This window comes from Maylandia zebra, linkage group LG8 (assembly GCF_041146795.1).
Source record: "Maylandia zebra isolate NMK-2024a linkage group LG8, Mzebra_GT3a, whole genome shotgun sequence".
NCBI lineage: Eukaryota > Metazoa > Chordata > Actinopteri > Cichliformes > Cichlidae > Maylandia > Maylandia zebra.
This window is the reverse complement of record NC_135174.1, coordinates 14,483,500-14,504,158: the sequence shown is the minus strand read 5'-3', so window position 1 is coordinate 14,504,158 and position 20,659 is coordinate 14,483,500. Positions and strand designations below refer to the sequence as shown.

The following is a 20,659-nucleotide window of genomic DNA, read 5'->3' as shown; positions in this document are numbered from 1 at the left end:
CTGGATTCCAGAGTGTTTACACTTTACATGTGCTATACTTATCTAAATTTAATTCTGTTATCATCACTCTGATTCCATTATCTTCTTGCCCACCTTCAGCAAGCCAATTAGTCTCTCTTTCTTATTATTTATTTATTTATTATGAGAACTTAGTGCAAGTCTGTCATTCTGCCCTTCTGGCTACAGGCCAAAGCTGGCCTGTAAATGAGTCCAATCCAGAGGATGGTTTTGAAAAATGTGAAATCTGCAAAGGAGAGCATTAATGTGTTTTCAGTATGCATGGGAAGCGCCAGGATTCTATTTTCTTATGAACCAGAATCATTTGTAATTACTGAATTAATGTTTTTGATACTACCTCTTCTATTTATTACACTCACATGTGTAAAAGAAAACAATACCACATCTTTCATTACTATTTTTGCTGTGAATTTTAAAGACCAATATACACCATTTAATCACTTAAAGACTGGAATTAAAAGTGTAATTAGATAGATATTGTATAGATATATAAATAATGTGTAAATATCTTATTCAGCGATTACTCTCATATAGACATGGCGAGAAAAACGGAGACTGGTGGGTGAGCTCAGTAAAATATGTCAATAGTCAATATAATTTTGTTGAAGCACACTGTTTATTACGGTTACTGCCTGCTGTCTTTAATAGTCTCAATGTTTTTCTTGCCTTGGTTGGATTTGGATTTCTCCAAAAGATGTGCTCATCACCATTACTGACAGTCTGTTATAATAAGTCGTTTTGTTGGAATTGCGGGGCTTGTCTGCCTCATTTGTTTCACAGAGCAGCATTAAAAAGATGTGGCGATAGTCACATTGGCCAGCAGATGTCACTGTGGAGATTGTTTCAGATTGTTTCGAAGGCTCGGTACATTTTCCTGCGCAAACGGTTCAAACTTGTCATCTTACTTATTATTTTCATCAGTTCTCAGGTAAGTAAGAAATAGACAAAGCATTAAATGTAAGAAATTGAGGTGTTTGCACCATGAAATAACAATACACATTTTACCATATTAACTGTTTTTGTCGTTGTCCTTTTGAACCACAGTTGAAATAAATTTAATTTTAATAATCAGATTTTTACTTTGAAGGCGAGCTAATGAGCTGCCACTGCTTGTTCTTTTTTATGACATGTGGTCTAATAAATTAGTTAAAAACTGTACATATTTAATGATGCACACTTTATTAGATATATTTGTTTATTTTTTATCATCCTTTTTTTTTTGTTTTTTGTAGGTCCGGTGACTTTCTTGGGGAGGACGGGTAACTTGAAAAGTCGTTCCAATAAAGTTTGTTTGAACTGCTATTAAATAGACATTTATCTCCATCTGCTGGTAGGACTGAGTAAATGTAATGTGGAGACCTGTATAGCCACTTTTAACACATTTGACCATATAACAGCCCAGAATTCAATCACAACAACAGTCAGAATTCAAAAATGTGTTTTAATCATTACAAGTTAATAACAATATACAAAAGTAGCTGCTGCACAACAAAGTTTCTGTATTGAGAACCAACTTATAGATATTCTGATATTAGAGTTAAATCTCCAGTTGTTTTTCTGTGAAAATACTGAATGTAAACTCATGTAAACACTGGCAAAATACTGTGAGATGAATCCAGCGGGGTTTCAGGAAGGCAGGAAGGGAACATTTGTTACATTTCACAGGCAACACTTTCTATCTGGCTTTTTCCTTAATTTCCTGAACTGCTCTCCTCCGTTTCAGGTTGGTGTAGAGCAATGCAAAGTTGACAATATACGTGGAGACACAGACCATGCAGAAGTCTCCCAGAACAAATGCGAGAATAGATGCAAGATAGAGTGAACCGGCCACAGAGACCCAGGAGGAGAAGACCAAAAAAGCTGCTGCTTTTTTAGACACAGACAGTCCTGTAAATAAAAAAGTCAAATAGAGAGGATATCAGGACCTCAGTCAAACATAGTACATCATTGGGAAATTCCACACAGTCTCACGTCCAGAGTGGAGTAAATGTATTGCTCCATATACATATTATGCAATCTTCAAATACCTGAAATACTTGTGCTTGCCATGGATCACAAACACATTGACTTGCAAATGATATTCTGAATAAAAAGCTGTCAGCAATGCACTGTAATTTAAAGAAGACAATCACAGACTAACCAAGGCCCATCTGCAGAGTGTAAAATATGATGCCAAGAACACTGTTGGGCTGGTTTAGAGGACTATCTTTGGCCACAAAGTACTGGACCAAACCAAAACCACGTCCCCATCTGCCAGAAAGAAAGAAGTAACAGTCAGGGCAGCAATTTCTTCAAAATAAAATGAACAATATTTTTTTTCTTTCTTTATTCCAATGAAATATAATCAGCCTTACAGAGATATGAAATGTGATATGACCATTTAAATGTACACAAAAGGTATCTATGGCCAAAATGCTTACTTTCAGTAACTTAATACATGTAAATGTTCTATGTAATTTTGTTACATAAGTACAATGTTAAATGTTAAATTTAAGCAAATGAAATTTACTTGAATGGTATACACAGTTTATAATCAACATATTTTAATTAATGATTATTTATTTTAATAAATAAACCTTCGATTTTATACATTACAGCTAAATTTTACTTAAAATTATTGCTTCATGTTTATGAGGGCAAAGAATTATTTCTTGAGTGTACAACATTAAGCGTGTAATAAAGATTTATTCTCTTAAAAATGACAAGAAATGTCAAAATAAATGTATATACCTTGTATGCTCACAATGTGAAACGGGAAGCTACTTGCTTTAAAGTTTTTTCAGATAAATTAAGAACACGTGGCAATTCAATGGGGGTAGAAAGGCTAGAAAAAATATGCTAAAGTATCAGCTGGAAGACAAGGTTAGGATCAGATATGGATCAGTGGTCACTTGAAAACAGATCGAGGTAAGCTGATTCTGCACAAAAAGCGCAGGCATGAGGGAAAACAAAAAGCAGGAGTCAAATCATACCTTGAGGTAAAAACTCTGGAGCAGCTTACAGACTCCCCCAGGTCGCACAGCGCTCTGTAATCTGGGTTTCTCTCCCTGGATACCTCGACGTGAAGGGCATAAACAGACAAAACCAAACCGAAAAGGCACAAAAACATGCGTACCTTTCGCTCCCATTTGGGGAACCCCTGAATGGCACCCATTAGGACACTAAAAGATGAATTTATTGCACTAATGTTTTGAAACTGCACGGTCCAGTCTGGTTTCCTTTCAAGCGTCACCGTCCTAGTCAAGACGACGTGTTCGTGCTCAGATTGTCGCTTTTGATTGGTCTGTGCTAGTTTTGCGACTGCTTTTCATTGGACGGTGGAGTCCAGATGTTGGCAGATGGGTGTTTGCACTGTATTTTTCTGTGGACTTCAGTCTGTTTGAGATTTGAGGAATGTTAATAACCACCCTCGCTGTTCATCTCACGCCACTGGAATATTCCACTGCTAAACTATTATACCTGAAAGAGTTTGTTTGTTTGTTTGTTTGTTTGTTTGTTTGTTTGTTTGTTTGTTTGTTTGTTTGTTTGTTTGTTTGTTTGTTTTTACTTAACCAAAAGTGTCTGATTTTTTTAAACATATCCACTCGCAAATGCGTCATTAAAATTGAGCTTAACTAGAGGTAACAACTGCTTAATTCTTTAAATAAAGTAACACAACGTGCTTAGTAAGCTGTGAATTATACTATCAGTTTGGGAGATTTCAGTAATATAATTTTCTATGGTTAGTAGTTAGTATATTCTCCAGCTTTGCCATTTGTCATCTGTTTGAGCAGCCTTCGGGCTGAGTTGGATATATGTTATTATATATTATATATAAAGTTAATATAAAGCACCAGCACGGACAGGTATCTTTGCACAAATCTGACTCCTCCTAAAGCAATTGAACTGTGGGGAAAACAGAAAGAACAGAAACAGAAAAAAAAAATCACAAAGATACATAATTATATTTACATAAATAAAGCGGAGACTGACCAGTAATGTGCCGTCTCCCAACTCGTCCTCTGTTCCTATTGGACGAACTACTTTATGTCAGCGCATGTGGTTGGTCCGCAACATGGCACTCAACCCCTACGCGGAACTATATGAGGAAGCGGCAGACAAAAACAAAAGATGGTCGTGCTACTACGGGGTTAAAACGTCAATGCGGGTGTTGTGGGTGACTCACAAGGTGAGCGCACATTCCTTTAACAGAAAACACGTGTCAGCGTTTGTCCGTTTTGTTATATAATATACAGAAATGCGGTTTAACGATTTCTGTGTCTAGAGTGCTCCAGCTTCAGGTAACGTTATTAGCCTACGCCCCTGCGACTAGTGGCGATCATGGTTACGTCTTTGTCGTGCGGTTAGTTTATAACTATGTAGTACAGAAATTAGTGCGTTCTTATAGACAGCCTCTGCTGGGTTTGGCCTTCAGCTTCTCGCATGAAGACTCCAGCTTCATTGTGGAGACGTTAGTAGAGAGCTACAGGTTTGGTTTTGGCCACTTTCACTACCAGGCCTAACGGGTGTGGAGTTACTGATCACACCTAGTTTGAGCCTACCAGGTCACTCTCACACAGTTTATCAGCGTTTAAAAGTGTGTTTTTATTTACCAGAAGCAGCAGTTTCTTTTTATTTAAGATTTTCTCCTAAATCTCAATTGAGAAAAACTTTGGCATGTGGTGGTGCTGTCTCTATTGTTCCTCAGTACCCACATTAACAGAGGCACTCCTGGGATGGCTTCCATGCGCACAAGTGTTCAAAGAAAATGCTTTTATATGGGATTAATTTTAGTTTTCAGTAAAACTGATTTTAATGATGACAGAAACACTGCATAGTGTTGCTGCTACAGACTCCAGCATAACACATGTGGGTCAAGCATAAGGTCCGGGGGCTAAAATCGGCCTAGCAGAGACTTTAATCGAAAATGTAAAGGAGAACATACATTTTGTATGTTTACATTTATTTTAATAAATATTACAGCTTTGTCTTGTTGACTCTCCCATGATCACTCATACTACCCCCCAAATAATTAAGTAAATAAATAAACTGGCATAAAAGTTTGTTCTTTAAATATCACTATAGAAAGCTCTGTTTTTACAACAGTGACATTTTCTGTGAATAGAAACTTTTTTGTTTACAAATATAGGGCAGTCCAGACCAGGGGTCTCAAACTCGTGGCCCAGGGGCCATTAAGGATTTTGAATATTGGAAGACGGAGTTTGAGCTTAATAATTTAGACTATTTTAGATACATCCAGATGAGGAACTACCTCCAGCTAAACATCCTTACCAAAACAGAGATGATCCAGTTTTAATAATTTTTCGGAAAGCTTACCTTACTTAAGGATATGATTGGTAAATTATAAAATGGGCTATTGCCCAGGAGGCCCCATTCCACTATTTATATTAAAGAAAGGTGGGAAAAAGAAGGTGACATTTCAATATCAAAAGAGGAATGGCTGATGGCATGTAAATCGATATGGGAATGTCCGAATTCTAATGTGTGGCGGGATTTCAGTTGGAAATGTCTGATGCGTTTTTTTATAACACCAAACCAGATGACTTATTGGCACACGGGTACCCTCGGTTGTTGGAGAAAGTGTGGGGCACAGGAGGCAGGGCACTGGCACATATTCTGGGATTGCTCGAAGATTAAACCCTTTTGGCACGAGTTCCACAAAGCCTTAATCACCATATTTAAGGCAAATAATATACCTTTACAATTCTCTACTATATTCCTAACTAATCTTGATCATCTGCAGGACATGAGAAATAAATATCTTTTTATGATTCTTGTGACAGCTGCCAAAAAAGCAGTTACAAGATGTACTATGTGTTATACTCCATTTGTTTGTTTGAAAATTAAAAAAAAATAAACAAATAACTTTTTAAACTTTTCTGTTTTTCATTCTTTACAGAAAAATGTCACTTAAGGAGGGCGGAGAGAGTAAAAATGGTCAACTTGTGGCGTCACCTGAAAGAATGGCCACAGACAAAACCAGAGAAAACCAGAACCCACGGGGAGTTGAGGTACCGGGCAGCAACGCAGACACCAGCACGGCAGCTAAAAACCTGGCTTTGCTTAAAGCACATTCTCTAGATGTGAAGTTTGATGTCGGAGAGGAGTATGACATCATAGAAACCATTGGCACCGGGGCCTATGGTGTTGTTTCCTCTGCCAGGAGGAGGGACAATGGTAGGGCTAATTTAGTTTAAAATATATATATAATTAATTCTGTCTTTAGTACAATGCCGAATAAATGATCAAATGTGGCTCTCCCTTAATTCTGTTCTGCATTTACACTTTGCAGGCCAGCAGGTGGCAATAAAGAAAATCTCCAACGCTTTTGAAGTGGTGACAAATGCCAAACGCACACTGAGAGAACTGAAGATTCTTAAACACTTTAAACATGACAACATTATCGCCATCAAAGACATCCTGCAGCCAAACCTCCCTCATTCTGCCTTCAAGTCTGTGTATGTACTTTTCTTTTTTCTAACTTTGGCTAATAACACGTCCACAGATAGATCTGTAGATTATTAATAAATGCAAGAGCTGGAAACATAGTCATCAAATTGGATGTTGTTCTGTTATGTCCAGGCTTCTTCCTGCAGGGAGGAATTTTGGCAGTTTTTTCAAAGAGATTTTAATCAGAGCTGAGGAATGCATGACATGCAACCCCTTTACTGTACAAGGGCATGCTTACTGTCCTGCCCCTGCCCCCTACAAAAGGGCCACCTGATCTAGAAACAAACAAATAAAATAAAAAAAAAACATGCACAATGTTTTTTGTACATTTAAATAAAATTAAAACGGTTTATAAAATGTGAAAAACAAAGCCAGTTATGTGTAAATCAAAATTGTTGACCTGACATCTTTGTGCACACAAGATCTTAATGACTCTTGTTTAGAACAGTAATAAGTTTTAGTAAATTTATTTTGAAGTCTATTTCATTGGGTAAGAATGACGTGCCACTGGTCCCCTGTCTGCCCTGGGCAACAGTTTATAAATAAAAAGTATTTAAATATATATTGCCAAGTGCGCATGTTGTTCACCTTACTTTTGCTTTTCCTGTGTGTGCAGGTATGTGGTGTTGGACCTCATGGAGAGTGACCTGCACCAGATTATCCATTCTGCCCAGACGCTGACACCAGAGCACACACGCTACTTTCTGTACCAGCTCCTTCGTGGCCTTAAGTATGTGCACTCTGCCAACGTCATCCACCGTGACCTCAAACCTTCCAACTTGCTGGTGAACGAAAACTGTGAACTAAAAATCGGTGACTTCGGCATGGCAAGGGGTCTCAGTTCACACCCTGAGGAGTCTCATTCCTTCATGACTGAATATGTGGCGACTCGATGGTACCGTGCTCCTGAACTCCTGCTGTCTCTGAATCACTATAGCTTGGCCATTGACTTGTGGTCTGTGGGCTGCATCTTTGCTGAGATGTTGGGCCGTAAGCAGCTGTTTCCTGGAAAGCACTATGTACACCAGCTCCAGCTTATTTTGAATGTGTTAGGCACTCCTCCCGAGGGTCTAATTGGTGCTAGTAGGGCTGACAGGGTCCGCGCATATGTTCAGAGTCTTCCATCACGATCGCCCATACCTTTGGCCAAACTATATCCACAAGCTGAACCAGAAGCATTAGACCTGCTGGCGGCCATGCTGCGCTTTGACCCTCGCCAGCGAATAAGCGTGACAGAAGCTCTGGAGCATCCTTACCTGGCTAAATACCATGACCCAGATGACGAGCCAATTTGTGTGCCAGCTTTTGACTTTGAGTTTGACAAGCTTCAGTTGAACAAGGAACAAATTAAAGAGGCAATTCTGATGGAGATCCAGGACTTTCACAGAAACAAACAAAGCTCTCGTCAGAGGCTGCAGTTCAGGCCTTTGGTGAGGGTGAAAGGTGGAGCTGCAGCACAAAGCAGTAACCACTGCAGTGCTCAGCCTGCAACTGTCAACCTGAACGAATCATCAGTGGTTCCCTTGGCGCAGCACCCACAAGCAGCACAGCAAATGAGAGAGGTGAAATCTCAGCGGCAACAAGACCACACACCAGCAGAAGGGAGCCACGCATTTACAAATCACATGACGACCTTCAGTAAGCCTGCATCCGCTTTAGAAGTCGCCCCACCCCATGTGAATCACAATTTACCTCTCCTCTCTAAAAGTGAAAGTGGCCCGGTTGACGTGGACATGCCAAGTGCCAACTCGGAGAACGGTCAGCCAGAGACTATAGATTTAACAACACCGGTGTCTAGTCAGGACGCTCCACCAGAGACGATGAGAGACAGCGAGACACAAGGGCAGCTAGCAAGCAGTCAGGGTCCTCTAGCTCAAAACACCCAGAGCCAGAGCATGGCCCAGCCTGCAAACTCCATTCCTACAAAGCCAGCACAGGCAGTGACAACACTCCCCACCACTGTGCCTTCCCTCTCTCTCTCTGCAGCACAGGCCCAGTCACTTTCTCAATCCCTTTCACAGTCCCTGTCCAAGAACGCCAGACCTGCTTCATGTGCAGTAGAGGGAACCAGAAAAGAAGGTGCTATTTCAGAAGACACTAAAGCTGCACTTAAAGCAGCGTTATTGAAATCAGCTCTCAGAAATAGAGCCAGGGGTGGTAAGTTGGTTCTTTCCCATAATCTGCTTTTAATCGCTTAAAATTTTAGACCGCCTTCATCTGAATGTAATATTTTCTTTGCAGATGGAAGCACATCGGCTCTGGGCACCGACACAGGCGCAGGAGGAGTTGCGCCGTCCTCCCTGTCTTCTGTTCCGGAGTCGCGTCGGCCTGTCACAGCCCAGGAGCGTCAACGAGAAAGAGAGGAGAAAAGAAGGAAGAGGCAGGAGCGCGCGAGAGAGAGGGAGAGGAAAATGAGAGAAAAAGAAAAAAGAGAGGGAAAACAAGGGGATTCGCTGGGCGGGGTTCTGCTGACTGACAACGATAAAAGTCTTCTGCAGCGCTGGACAAAGATGATGGACAGTCGCAATGAGAAATCTCAGCCTTCTAATAACGACGGTGCAAAGAATAAGGACTGCAATGTACAGAGAGGTGTAGTTATGGGTGACAACATTCAAGGAGCACTGAACAACAAAACAGATAAGGAAGCGAGGAAGGTTCAGTCTCATGAACAGTTAATGTCTCAAGTTAAACCTAACCAGCCGGGCTTGTTTCAGGCTCCCAGCACCCGGCAACCATCGTTAGTTTTCTCCATGAGCCAGACGAAGCCTCCAGCAGATATAGTTGTCGCTGTAAGTGGAGGCATAGATATAATGACTGTCACTAGTGGCTTTGTTAAAAACGACACACTCAAACCTCACAGTGAGAGCAATGGGCAGAGTGGATTCAACTGTTTGGGGAATTGGAATGGGCAGCAATTAGAGACGAGGGCGCAGCCAGACAGGACATCACAGCCGCTGCCGTCGAGCTTTCTCCAGCCACAGCTCCAGCCTCAGAATCAAACCCAGCTCGACCCTCAACCTCAGTCACAGCTGCTTGCCCTGGAGGGTTTTTTGTCGAAAGCTCCGCCACTGAGCACCAGAGATACAAACAGGAATGTGGATATCAGGGGGCAGAATAATCACAACTCCCACCACAACTCGCTGACTGCAAGTGCTGGACAAATGGAGAAGATCTGTCCCTCTGTAGGAGAGAAAACTGCACCACAGACCACAAATCCTCTCTGTGGGTCTTTAGGAGTCCCCTCTCAGCCAAAGTCCAGCTTGGGGTTCACAGATACTGGACAGCAAGGACCTTCCATTGCCCCTGACATTCATATGGTGACACTGCAGCTCTCAAAGTCCCAGGTGTGCATTTTTATTTTACTGTAGCTTTTCCCCGCACAGAGTGCATTTTGCTACAAAGAAGTTACACCGATGTTTTTTTCCCCTTAAAAATGTTGTCTTCTTTAGACAAATACCAGGGTTAAACGTCACAGTTTCCTGCTTGTCTTAAAGTGATTTAAAGGGTCCAAAGTTCAGTTGAGCCAATCTTTTCTTCTTTTCTGGTGTCAGGTAGAGGATCTTTTACCCCCTGCATTCTCAGTCACCCCTAAGGGCAGCGGGGCTGGCTACGGCTTGGGCTTTGACCTGGATGACCTTCTCAACCAGTCTCTTACAGACTTGCAACACAGTGACAGAGAAAGGTGAGGTCTGACGCAGCTCTTATAGAAAGAAAAAATAAACACTTCCTGCTCATTCATATGAAAACATTATGTGCATCTGCTTTGTTGTACTATTTAAATTATTAAATAGTCTCAGAAAGGAGACTAAAGGAAACCCAATGAACTGAATATAAAGAACTGACATCCGGTTCTGAAAAGTGAAGATATTTAATAGTAAGTCCCTCAGACATGCATTCTTTCTAGTAGCCTGCAGGGTCGACTTCTCTGGTCTCAAAAAAAGAAGTCAGGTCATATTTGAGAACATGACCCTATTTTTCCACTGGATTTGTGGCATAAGTACACACTGACCTGAATAGTTTATGGTTACTAGTAGAGATGGACCGATCCGATATTACGGATCGGTATCGGTCCGATACTGACCTAAATTACTGGATCGGATATCGGAAAATAAATAAAAAATGTAATCCGATCCATTAAATATCACGAAAGCACCTCACAAAACTTGCAACACGCCGTAACTCACCTCAGAACGTTAGCACGTCGGAGCAGTATGCATCACGTGATAGAGCGGCTGTGGCATGCAGGACCTGTCGGTGGTCTGGATAGCATTTGGAGCTTCGCTAGCAACCCGGCATTTCATCTCCGACAAAGTTATCCCGAGAGAAGTAAAGCAAGTGTGTAAGTCCATCTCTGAATGTTTGTAAAGCATTCTTGCGTTAAGCTTAACAAACGATATATGGAGCAACTGCCTCTTCTTGCTGCTACTTCAATCATGAAACTGCTTAATGATCAGCTGATCGGCTTTTCTGTCGCGAGTCCGTCTCTCTTGTTTGCTTTTGGCCCACTTTGCAGCAGAAAGAGGAAACCAGCGGCTGAACAACAGCAGCAGGTTTAAGCTTGATAAGCTGTTGTTAGAATTTATTTAATATTACTTTCTACTCGAGGATCTTTTTCTACGTAGCTGACGGCTGGTAGCTGTGCAGGGGCGGATCTAGCAAAGTTTAGCCAGGGGGGCCGATAGGGCATTAACAGGGAAAAGGGGGCACAAAGACATACTTTTCTTTCTTATTCTCATTTAAAATGTCGAGCTTTTAATAAATAATTATCTGACACCCAAAGTTTTAATTTGATGTAAAATGAATAGAAGTCAATTACTGTATATAGTAACTATTAAGTCTAATATACCCTAGTAAGCTATAGTACTTTTTCCTTTGGGAAGGTACCATCTGTGCAGTCTGCAATTTTGTTGAAGAAAGATGTTGAATCTATTTAATATTTCTTGAAAAATAATTGATTTCTGTGCATTTTTTTTTTCACACTGCATCAAATTAAGGTTGATTACGTCGATTAAGCATCATGAGGTGGCGCGTGAGGGGTGGTTCCCTATTTTTTATTTATTTATTTTTGTTGTTGCTGGGAATTGGAACCCTATTAGTTAGGTTGCTTAATATTTATGCTAAGTACTCTTTAAAATACCAGAATAGGGAGGATGGTGTAGGTTTAAGTTTATTAGATTGATCAGTGTTGCTGAACTATGAAATTTTTTTTTTTTGCATACAGGTATAACAGAATAGCTTTAGTGTAGTTGTTGTTTTAAACTTGAGTATGAACTTATACAAAATGCAGCAAGATATTTAAAAAACAGTTTTGTTGATTAAAAAAAACACTATCGGATTCATATTGGTATCGGCAGATATCCAAATTTATGATATCGGTATCGGTATTGGACATAAAAAAGTGGTATCGTGCCATCTCTAGTTACTAGTAGTGTAAGTATGTCAGCTAATCAACTATATCTTAATAAGGGTCATAACAATCCTCTATAAAGCTACTTGTAAACAGCTAAAGGAGCAGAGTGAAGTTGGATGAGTCTTGCGTACAAACAACCTAACTAGCCATCATTTTGAAAGTATAATGTAATCAAATGTGTCAGCTTCCTTGGTTTGGTTTTTGAGTTGTTTAGTTTTAGTTAATGATCTAGCTAATGTGTGTTTAGTGTCACTTTTACAATAAGCACCAGTGTAAATGATTACTTAAAAGAGTAAGAGCTGCATATTTTAAAGGAACTTTGACCAAGTGCTGAAAAACAACTTTGTCACACTTGTTTTTTTATTAAAATACTGCTGAAAGAGCTGCATGCAAAGGCTATGTGGCCTTATCTTATTCAGTTTCATATCAGTTTTCATATTTTTCCTGCATTTTGCATTTTCCTTTTTGTGTTCAGTTACGACTCAGCCCCCCTCTCGGCTTCATTGTTATCTGACTGGAGCGAAGTCCACCGCATGACTCCAGCTGACCTGGAATCTTTGCAGCAGGAGTTACAGCTCGGCTCTCCCATGATTCTCTCTGATACCATCCCTCCTGACGCCTGACGCACCACACCTCGATTTGTGTGTTTGTTTGTTTTTTTAACAATGAAAACCCATTAAATTAATTTAAAAGCTAGCTTTTCAAACAGGCACTACCACAAAGTAATTTTTTTTTACCATTATGGCATGCTGTGCTTTCTTAATAATAAAGAAAACTGTATCATCACCTCCATCTCAGCTCTGTGTGATCTACTATAAATATTGACAAGGCCATTTGAAAATTATTTTAATATCCTTTACAAAAATAATCTAATTAACGTGCCAACAATTTTTTTTCTTGATCAAGTTTAAAGTACTTACCAAAGAACAGTTGTGTATTGGAATTCGATATGGGGCCCTTGAGGTGTTAAAGAACTTTGGAAAGAACACAATTGAAGATTTAATCCATACACGCATCACCGGGCACATTGTTATGTTAAACCACTTGTTCATGTAGATATTTAATCAGCAAATTGCATGGCAGCAACTCAAATGCATTTAGGCATGTATGCGTGATAAAGACAACCTGCAGAAGTTTAAACCGAGAACCAGACTCGGGAAGAAAGGGGATTTAGGTGACTTTGAATGTGGCATGGCCGTCAAAAACTACTGTTCTACTGGGATTTTTCTTCAGTTTAGAGAAAATGGTCGGCAGAAGAGAAAATCCAGTGAGCAGCAGTTCTAAGGGTAGACAATGGCAAAGGAGAATGGCCTGATTGCTTCGAGTGAACAGAAAAGCAACAGGGCCCTATTTCAGGAAGCCGGTTTAGAAAACTCAGAGTAAAAAACAATACTCAGGGTTGAGTAACCCCGAACTGTCCAACTCGGAATATTCGGTTTCAGAAAGGCTGATAACAATTAGTTCAATCAACGCGGAGTTGCTTTAACCCCAAATTAACACACTTGGTGCACTTTAGTACTGAACTGCTGGTTGCTGTTGTTCCCTTCATGACCACAACATACCGTCTTCTGGTGGTTGCTTCCAGCAGAACAATCTGCCAAGTCACAAAGCTCAAATCCTACTGGTTTGTTGACCATGAGTTCACTGTACTCAAATTGCCTCAACAGTCATCAGATCATAATCCAAAAGAGCACCATTGTGCTGGAACAGAAGTTTCTCATTGCTGTGCAGCCGACAAATCTGAAGCAACTGTGATGCCATTCTGTCAACATGGACCAAACTGAAGAATGTTTCCAAGACCTTGTTGAATCTGTGACCTGAAAAATGAAGGCAGTGCTGATGGAAAGATGAGGTCCAACCTTGTAACTTGTAACTAATAAACTGGCCAGTGATGAGGTTGGGCGATTGGACAAATATATCGACTATCGTCGATTGTTTTTACAAGACCAATTTATTTATTTATTTGCCCATGAGTAAGTTTGTTAATAATGTTGGTTGAAGCTAATAGAAGCAGTCAACAGAAAAAATAAAAATAAATAAATAATAGCGCTGTTTTAACAACACCCTCTTTTAGCTGCGAGCAAATGCACCCTCCTCAGAGTGCGCCCAAATGCAGCAGCGATTCATTTACTCAGACTCATAACAGAAAGAAAGAACGGCAGTAGTCTATGTTCAGAAAAAAAAAACCATTTAAATATAAAAAACAAAACAAAGGTGGGGAGGGAAACAAAGCGAAACTACCTTCTTTTTTGCACTACAACTGTGTTTACAGACTGTTCCAGTGTTTATCTGTCTTACACATTCGACCAAACAACAAATACAAAATTAAAAAGTTAAAAATCAAAATGTTTCTTCCAGCGAACATAAAAAGAAAATCTCTGTTGTTAAGTCCTTTGTGCGATCTGGCAAATTTCAAATAAATAATCCAAAAAGTAGCTATATTAACACTGAAACAAACAAGAAAAGAAGCTCAAACATTCCCTTCAAACAAAACTTAGAAATTCTTTGACAGGAAAACCATCATGTTTACCTTATCAGGTTTTAGCAGTGTGCACAGATGGTTTACAATATTACCAGCGGTGCTGAAGACACGTTCTGAAGGTGTACTTGTGGCTGGTATACACAGATATTTCCATGCCATGTGTGACATCAATGGATGAAATGTTTTTCATGCATTTTCTACCAAGTCAGTAGATCGTTTTCTCCATCTACAACGTCCTCGCTGAGGTAACAGTCCATTTCTATCTGTGCCTTCTCCTCCAGTCTGCAATTTGGCAAGTAGTTCATCCGTAATTCTGTGTTCTAAATGCGCATATCAGTCCATGATTACATTGCTCCACCCATCAAAAAGTATGGACATATACCACATCAGTCGTTGGTTATTGGACTGACGATTGTCAGTTGGAATATTTTTACATGTCGCCCAACCTTAGCCAGTGACTGTATAAACTGATGCAAACACAAAGATGAAGAGAGCACCAAGTTGGCTTCAGGTATCAAATCCACAATTTATTTCAAGTACAAAAGATAATGTTTACTCACTTGATTTAAAATACAACCTCAGCATATAGAAGAAATCAGTTTGTCATCATTTGCATGTCAGATACAAAGTAAAATATTGTGATTGTGAATAATCTGAACCACCTATACTCGTTACAATCAGTTTTGCGAATTCCGATTGCTTTACATCTTTCAGAGTCTTATTTCTGAAGTACCATCACTAGAGCGATCACACAGCTGAACAACACAACAAGAGCCCCTGCACACTTGTTTTGATTAGCATGGCCATAGAGTTGAATCTCTGGTATTGTGCTTCTAATGAAATCTGAGTAGCTGGTCAGCTTGGTATACACACCTGGCCTGTTTGCGTTAGCACAGCCAGTTCCAAAACTCACCACCCCAGCCTGAACCCAGGACCCGTTTACCATCTGACAAACAAGAGGTCCTCCTGAATCACCCTGAGAAGAGAGAGAGAGGGGGGGGGGGGGGGGGGGGGGGGGGATCCAAAAGATTAATTCAGTAGTGCTTAAACAGAAGATTGCTCAAATCAGAGATTAGCTGACTACAGGAAAAAAAAGAAAAAGGGGGTAATCCAAAATATTTTTAATGCCACTTGTTGTTTTGTTAATGTAAACACAGCACAAACAGCTGATCCAACAGTACCTGGCAGGAGTCCTTGCCGCCCTCCTGGTATCCTGCACAGATCATGTCATACAAGATGTCCACCTGCTCCTTCGGGTCTGTTTGGTACATCTCCTGACATGAACTCTGGGAGATGATTGGCACCTGCACTTTCTGCAGAGTCCCGACTCCTGGCAGAGGGACTGAGGGGAATACGAGGACAGAGGATGAAGAACAAAAAGGATGGCGAGTGTTTGTGTCCAGTATAAATATAAAGCCTCGATCACAAAAATGAGCAAGTGTATGCACGATGCACTAAGGCCATAGGGATGAAATGTTATACATTTCTAAAATAATAGGTATCTGGTGATAAAAATGCTGTCCAAAAGTCATATGTATGCATGCAATGAATAAAGTCATGAATTTAGAAAGCCTTACTATTATCCCTGATGTTCCCCCAGCCAGTGACAGTGCACATCATGCCACTTGGGAACAGGGTGTCAGAGGTGGGTAAGCATACAGGACTGACATAATCTGACCAAGTAACAGGGCTGGCCAGTTCCACCAGCGCCACATCCTTTCCATTGTAAGGGTCAGTATAACCATATGGCACCACGATCTGTTTCACTTTATGTGAGGACTCGTATGGATTGAAGCTATTCTGCTGGTAGCGACCAACATAGAGAGTGTAAGAACTAACATCAGATGGACTGGGGGGAAAAAAGACAAAGAGACAATGAATTAAAGGCTAAACATTTACTTTACAAGCAGGTGTTCCCTGAAATGAGGACTGGTGAAAACAGAAACTTTAAAAAGTAGCAGTTCTGGGTTTAGGTTTCACAATTTTTGTCTATAAGATGGTTTTTGTATGCAAGAATGCTACATGTGGGTGAAAAACAACAACAACAAATCAAGCATAATCTGTTTTTAACTCATTCACTGCTATTGACGTCTATAGCCGTCAATTGCAGTGAATGAGTCAAATGGGTTTAACTCATTCACTGCCAATGGCTGGCAGTGAATGAGTTAATGTCATTCTTTTTCAACAAATGAGAGGACACACGAAAGACTTCCAAAAAGAAGAAGAAGAAGAAGAAGAAGAAAAAACAGAAACAGGCCCATTTCTAAGAGGAAAGTGTTCTTACTTGGGGAAACAATGTGCTGCAGATAGAACCCAGTTTTCCGTGATCAGAGAGCCTCCACAGATATGACCATCAGGGTGTTTCTGTAACCAATGAGGATTTAGTGAGTAGAGTAATTCAAATCTACACTTTACAATTTAATACATGAAAATCTACTAAAAATCTAAGTTCCCAAGGCTTCACCTGTACATCCACCTGCCACGGCCACTCGCCTAGTAACGAATCCAGCCCGCCCACAATCCTGTCCTGCATTAATGGTGGTCGTCCACATTCTTGGGCGTTAGAAGCCAAAATACCTAGAGGAGGGAAAGTATAGGTACACCACGGTAGCTGGACTTTTTTTTTTACTTATTATTATTTTTTAAATTAATGTTACTTAAAAAAAAAATAAGAAGAAGAAAGAAAGAAAATGAAAGACTTCCTCAGCCAAGAACAGACAGCAGATATTTTTCAGGTGGGGAAGAAAAAAAAAAATGGCGAGGGAAGCTAACGGGAACCTACTCACCTGTTACGAACCAGAAAACAGCAGAAAATCTCGGTATCACTAACATGATTCGATGTTTTCTATCACAAATGTAGTTCAACTACTACCGAGGCGGTTATCTCTCAATTATAAAACACTGTAAATATGTCCCAGCGTCCTCTATCATTAATCAAAGTCTCCAGCTGTGCAGTTAAGTCTTTAAAAAAAATTACATTTCTAATCGTCTAAGTCGCCCTCCCTGCTTAACGGCGTCAAAAAAAACAATCATAGGTTTCGGGTTTTACCAGTATCGTTGAGATTCCGAGTATTCGCTTTGCGCCTAATCGTCTGTCTACCTGTGTGCTCACCTACAGCCAACCGAAAGTCTTGCTCCCCCCCTGAATCCGCCGGAACCAATAACGTTTACCGAATGGAAAACCCAACCAATCAGATTGTCCTCCCCTTATTTAGTTACAGGTATCAGGGTTTTTTTTTCTTCCGCTTATTAAAGGTGTTCTTTGCATACCAAGAAATTTTAGTTGTTTACATTTTGCCTGTTGATGAAAGCCTGTTTTTGATTTGAATGCACTTTTGTTTCACTTCTGTATTTACTGGTAAAGAGGAGCAAGACTACTCCACTACTTGGTAACTGTTTTATTTGAGTTAATGTCATGTGAGCTGTGCTTTAATGTTCTTGCTATATATCCAGCTGCATTAGTATGAGTTGATTGTGTACTGTTTAGTGAAAATAACCGGTTTAATCTCATTATAACGTTATAATATAATATTCTTTTTATTCATATAAATTTACAGTTTCATATTAATACCTCAAAACTTTTCAAGAACTCCGAACATCACCATTGAGGCACATTCTAAAACGTTATTAGACCACCTCTCAATAAAACATAAAAACACAAATATTGAAGAAATCTGTCAAAATCTAGTTTAAAACTATAAATTATATTGTTATTTATTAGGCATCTGTCTATAGGCTACTCATTCAAATTTGTAAATTTGAAAATTCATGGCTAAAAACAATAATCATAGTTTAGCACTAAAAATATAATTTTATTTAAAGAGCCTGTCGACACTGGTGCTCTTTTTCCATTAGAAAAAAATAGAAAAAATATTTTGGTAATGACCAGGGGCCCGTTCTTCGTACCTCGCTAAGTAAGTTAGCTGGATTAGATTGTTGACGATTTCGCGTGATCCTGGATCGTTCGGTTCCCCGAAGCTCATCCGGGACTTGCTGTCATAGCAACAGAGCCGTAAGCGTAAACCTGCTCGGGAGCAGGTTTACTTTATGTAAACAGGATTAGATCGCGGGCACGCAGGTATGTCCGCTTCATTTATACGAAAGCAACAGCGATATTCCACCACTGTTTCACCATAAATAAATAATATCAATGTAACTAAAGATAATGCAGCACTTGATCCTTTTATTGATTTCACACAGATACATACAGGTCATTTCCTAAAAAAGGGAAATGTACTATTAACATTCTATTACATGTATGTGATTATTACAGATGTAATTCATATTTCAGAGTAGTAATTGTAAATCACTCCGTGTAATCAAGATGAGAGACCACGGCTATAAAAGCGAAGGTGGATTTGGGAAGCCTGTCGCAGCCATGTCCTGTCCGTATACGCGAGCAGCCCATTGCGGAAGGTGCAAGATTGATAAGGAGAGTCCTCAGAATTCAGCGTATATTGCGGGACAGACAGGATCCTTTAGCTCAGCGCGACAGTGTGCTCATAGAGAGATATCGATTTTCCCGTGAGGGTATTATTTAGGCCTACTTAACCAACTTGTTGACGAGGGGGTGCAGGACCACCACCTGTCTTTGTTTGCTCTGCCCTTTTCTTGGTTGCTGTTATAAACAAACAAACAGATTATTCCAGGGTCTCTTTCCAAGAGACGAAAAGCAATATGAGTGATAAATATTACCATTCTGTAGAATATTCTACAATATTCATGTTCTAGTGGGTCCCGTTGTGGCTCTAATGTTAAAGGGGATGTAATATAACATATTATAATATAATATAATGTAATATAATATTGGATAATATAGTGTGATATGATAAATCTACCCTACCGCCTACTGGTGTTGGCCAGAGGGGCCGATGGCGCAATATGGCAGCCTGGCTTCTGTCAGTCTGCCCCAGGGCAGCTGTGGCTACAACCGTAGCTGCCTCCACCAGTGTGTGAATGTGAGAGTGACTGAATAGTGGCATTGTCATGCGCTTTGGGTGCCTTGAAAAGCGCTATATAAATCCACTCCATTATTATTGTTATTATTAAATTACTTACGAGTTTAATTTGTCAGCAACTTTCTGCCAGCCCTCGCTCCTTGCTTTTGCAGCCTTTGCAGTGTTCCCTTGCGTTCTGATTAAACTCTGAAACTCCTGAAATCCCTCACTCAGGAGTTCTTGCTCTGCTGCCGAAAAATACCGAGCGCGCTCCTTCGACATTTTCGCCGACCAATCAGCGGGTTGCCGATCAATGTTTCCACTATCGATGCGTAGCCCCTTTTACGACACCCAGTGATCTCACATTACTTCATCCAGCTGTACTAATCGTCAACAGCAGGTGTGTTCGGAGAACCGGATTAGAGAGCTCACGGTTAGCGCGATGATTTGGTCTTGGATGTGTCATTTGATCTTGGATGTAGTAAGCCACGTACGAAGAACGGGCCCCAGTACTATTAATTTAGGGCAGCAGTGGTATAAAAGTTGTGTTGGGCAGTGGTCTAATCTGCCTCTGCATTAACATTGCGCGTAGTAATTAATAAGCCTTTCATTTGAACCCAGTATTGTTATGCCTATAAACACTCCATGCGACTGTTAGCAAAGTTAACCATAAAATATTTTATTGACTAATTTTATAAAACTGACAATACTGCACACATTCTAAAAAGCCCCTGTGTGATTCAGCTGCACCTATATTGCCCTCATGCTTATATTATGTGTTTATAGATCAAAAGGATCATAGTCCATATCTGCTTAACAGGTGTGCAAGGGACACACAACCAGGGTCAAGCATGCACTAAATTGGACAAATAGTCTTTCTGTTGTTTCCCCCATAACATTATTAGAGGATTACATCTTATTGTCAAACTTGTAAACATCACCTCAGCTGATTTTGTTTTTACATGTTGGCCACACATGTGGTCTGTGGTAATCCTATTTTTCTTTACATGACACCAAATGTTTATTCCTTCTGTCTGTCTATAAAGCTGTCTGTCTTTCTCTCTTTTTTGCCTTTCTCTTTTTCCTCTCTTCCCTGCCTGTGTCTCTCCCTCCCTCCCTCCCTGCCCCAGGCAGTGTGTCTAGTTTCACAGAGCAATTGAAGGTGACAGGGACAGAGAGAGAGGGAGAGGGAGGGAGGGACAGAGGGAGGACACATCACAGTATCGCCCGAGGCTACACAACAGTAGAGGAAGAGCGAGAGATGGAGGGACAAAGAGAAAAGAGAGGGGAGACTCACGAAAGTACTCATAGGGAATTCCATACGCAGGTAATGGGAAAATGAAGTTACACACACACAAAAAG

General features: G+C 40.3%; 3 protein-coding genes across 5 annotated transcripts; 1 reads left to right on the top strand and 2 right to left on the bottom strand.

The window, feature by feature from the left end:
• Positions 1 to 1,439: 1,439 nt before the first annotated feature.
• On the bottom strand, positions 1,440 to 3,288 carry vkorc1 (vitamin K epoxide reductase complex, subunit 1). The gene is made up of 3 exons (XM_004575843.4): positions 2,991 to 3,288; positions 2,159 to 2,268; positions 1,440 to 1,905 (listed from the first exon to the last, which is right to left on the bottom strand). Exons 1-3 carry the CDS (start codon positions 3,170 to 3,172, stop codon positions 1,694 to 1,696), a joined length of 504 nt encoding a protein of 167 aa, XP_004575900.1. The 5' UTR covers positions 3,173 to 3,288; the 3' UTR covers positions 1,440 to 1,693.
• Positions 3,289 to 4,083: 795 nt separating this feature from the next.
• mapk7 (mitogen-activated protein kinase 7) lies at positions 4,084 to 12,664 on the top strand. Its single transcript, XM_004575845.3, has 7 exons — positions 4,084 to 4,186; positions 5,918 to 6,195; positions 6,311 to 6,476; positions 7,085 to 8,625; positions 8,710 to 9,812; positions 10,020 to 10,150; positions 12,354 to 12,664. The coding sequence occupies exons 2-7, from the start codon at positions 5,922 to 5,924 to the stop codon at positions 12,499 to 12,501; spliced, it is 3,363 nt and encodes a 1,120-aa protein (XP_004575902.3). The 5' UTR covers positions 4,084 to 4,186; positions 5,918 to 5,921; the 3' UTR covers positions 12,502 to 12,664.
• Positions 12,665 to 14,866: 2,202 nt separating this feature from the next.
• On the bottom strand, positions 14,867 to 19,489 carry LOC101467481 (serine protease 27). Of its 3 annotated transcripts, none has more exons than XM_076887449.1 (6): positions 19,419 to 19,489; positions 16,825 to 16,937; positions 16,645 to 16,724; positions 15,938 to 16,209; positions 15,542 to 15,702; positions 14,867 to 15,336 (listed from the first exon to the last, which is right to left on the bottom strand). In XM_076887449.1, exons 2-6 carry the CDS (start codon positions 16,891 to 16,893, stop codon positions 15,079 to 15,081), a joined length of 840 nt encoding a protein of 279 aa, XP_076743564.1. In that variant the 5' UTR covers positions 16,894 to 16,937; positions 19,419 to 19,489; the 3' UTR covers positions 14,867 to 15,078. The 3 variants fall into 3 exon arrangements, with proteins under 3 accessions (XP_076743564.1, XP_076743563.1, XP_024659227.1); XM_076887448.1 differs by lacking the exon at positions 19,419 to 19,489 and adding an exon at positions 17,410 to 17,761; XM_024803459.2 differs by lacking the exon at positions 19,419 to 19,489 and adding an exon at positions 17,147 to 17,758.
• Positions 19,490 to 20,659: the final 1,170 nt, after the last annotated feature.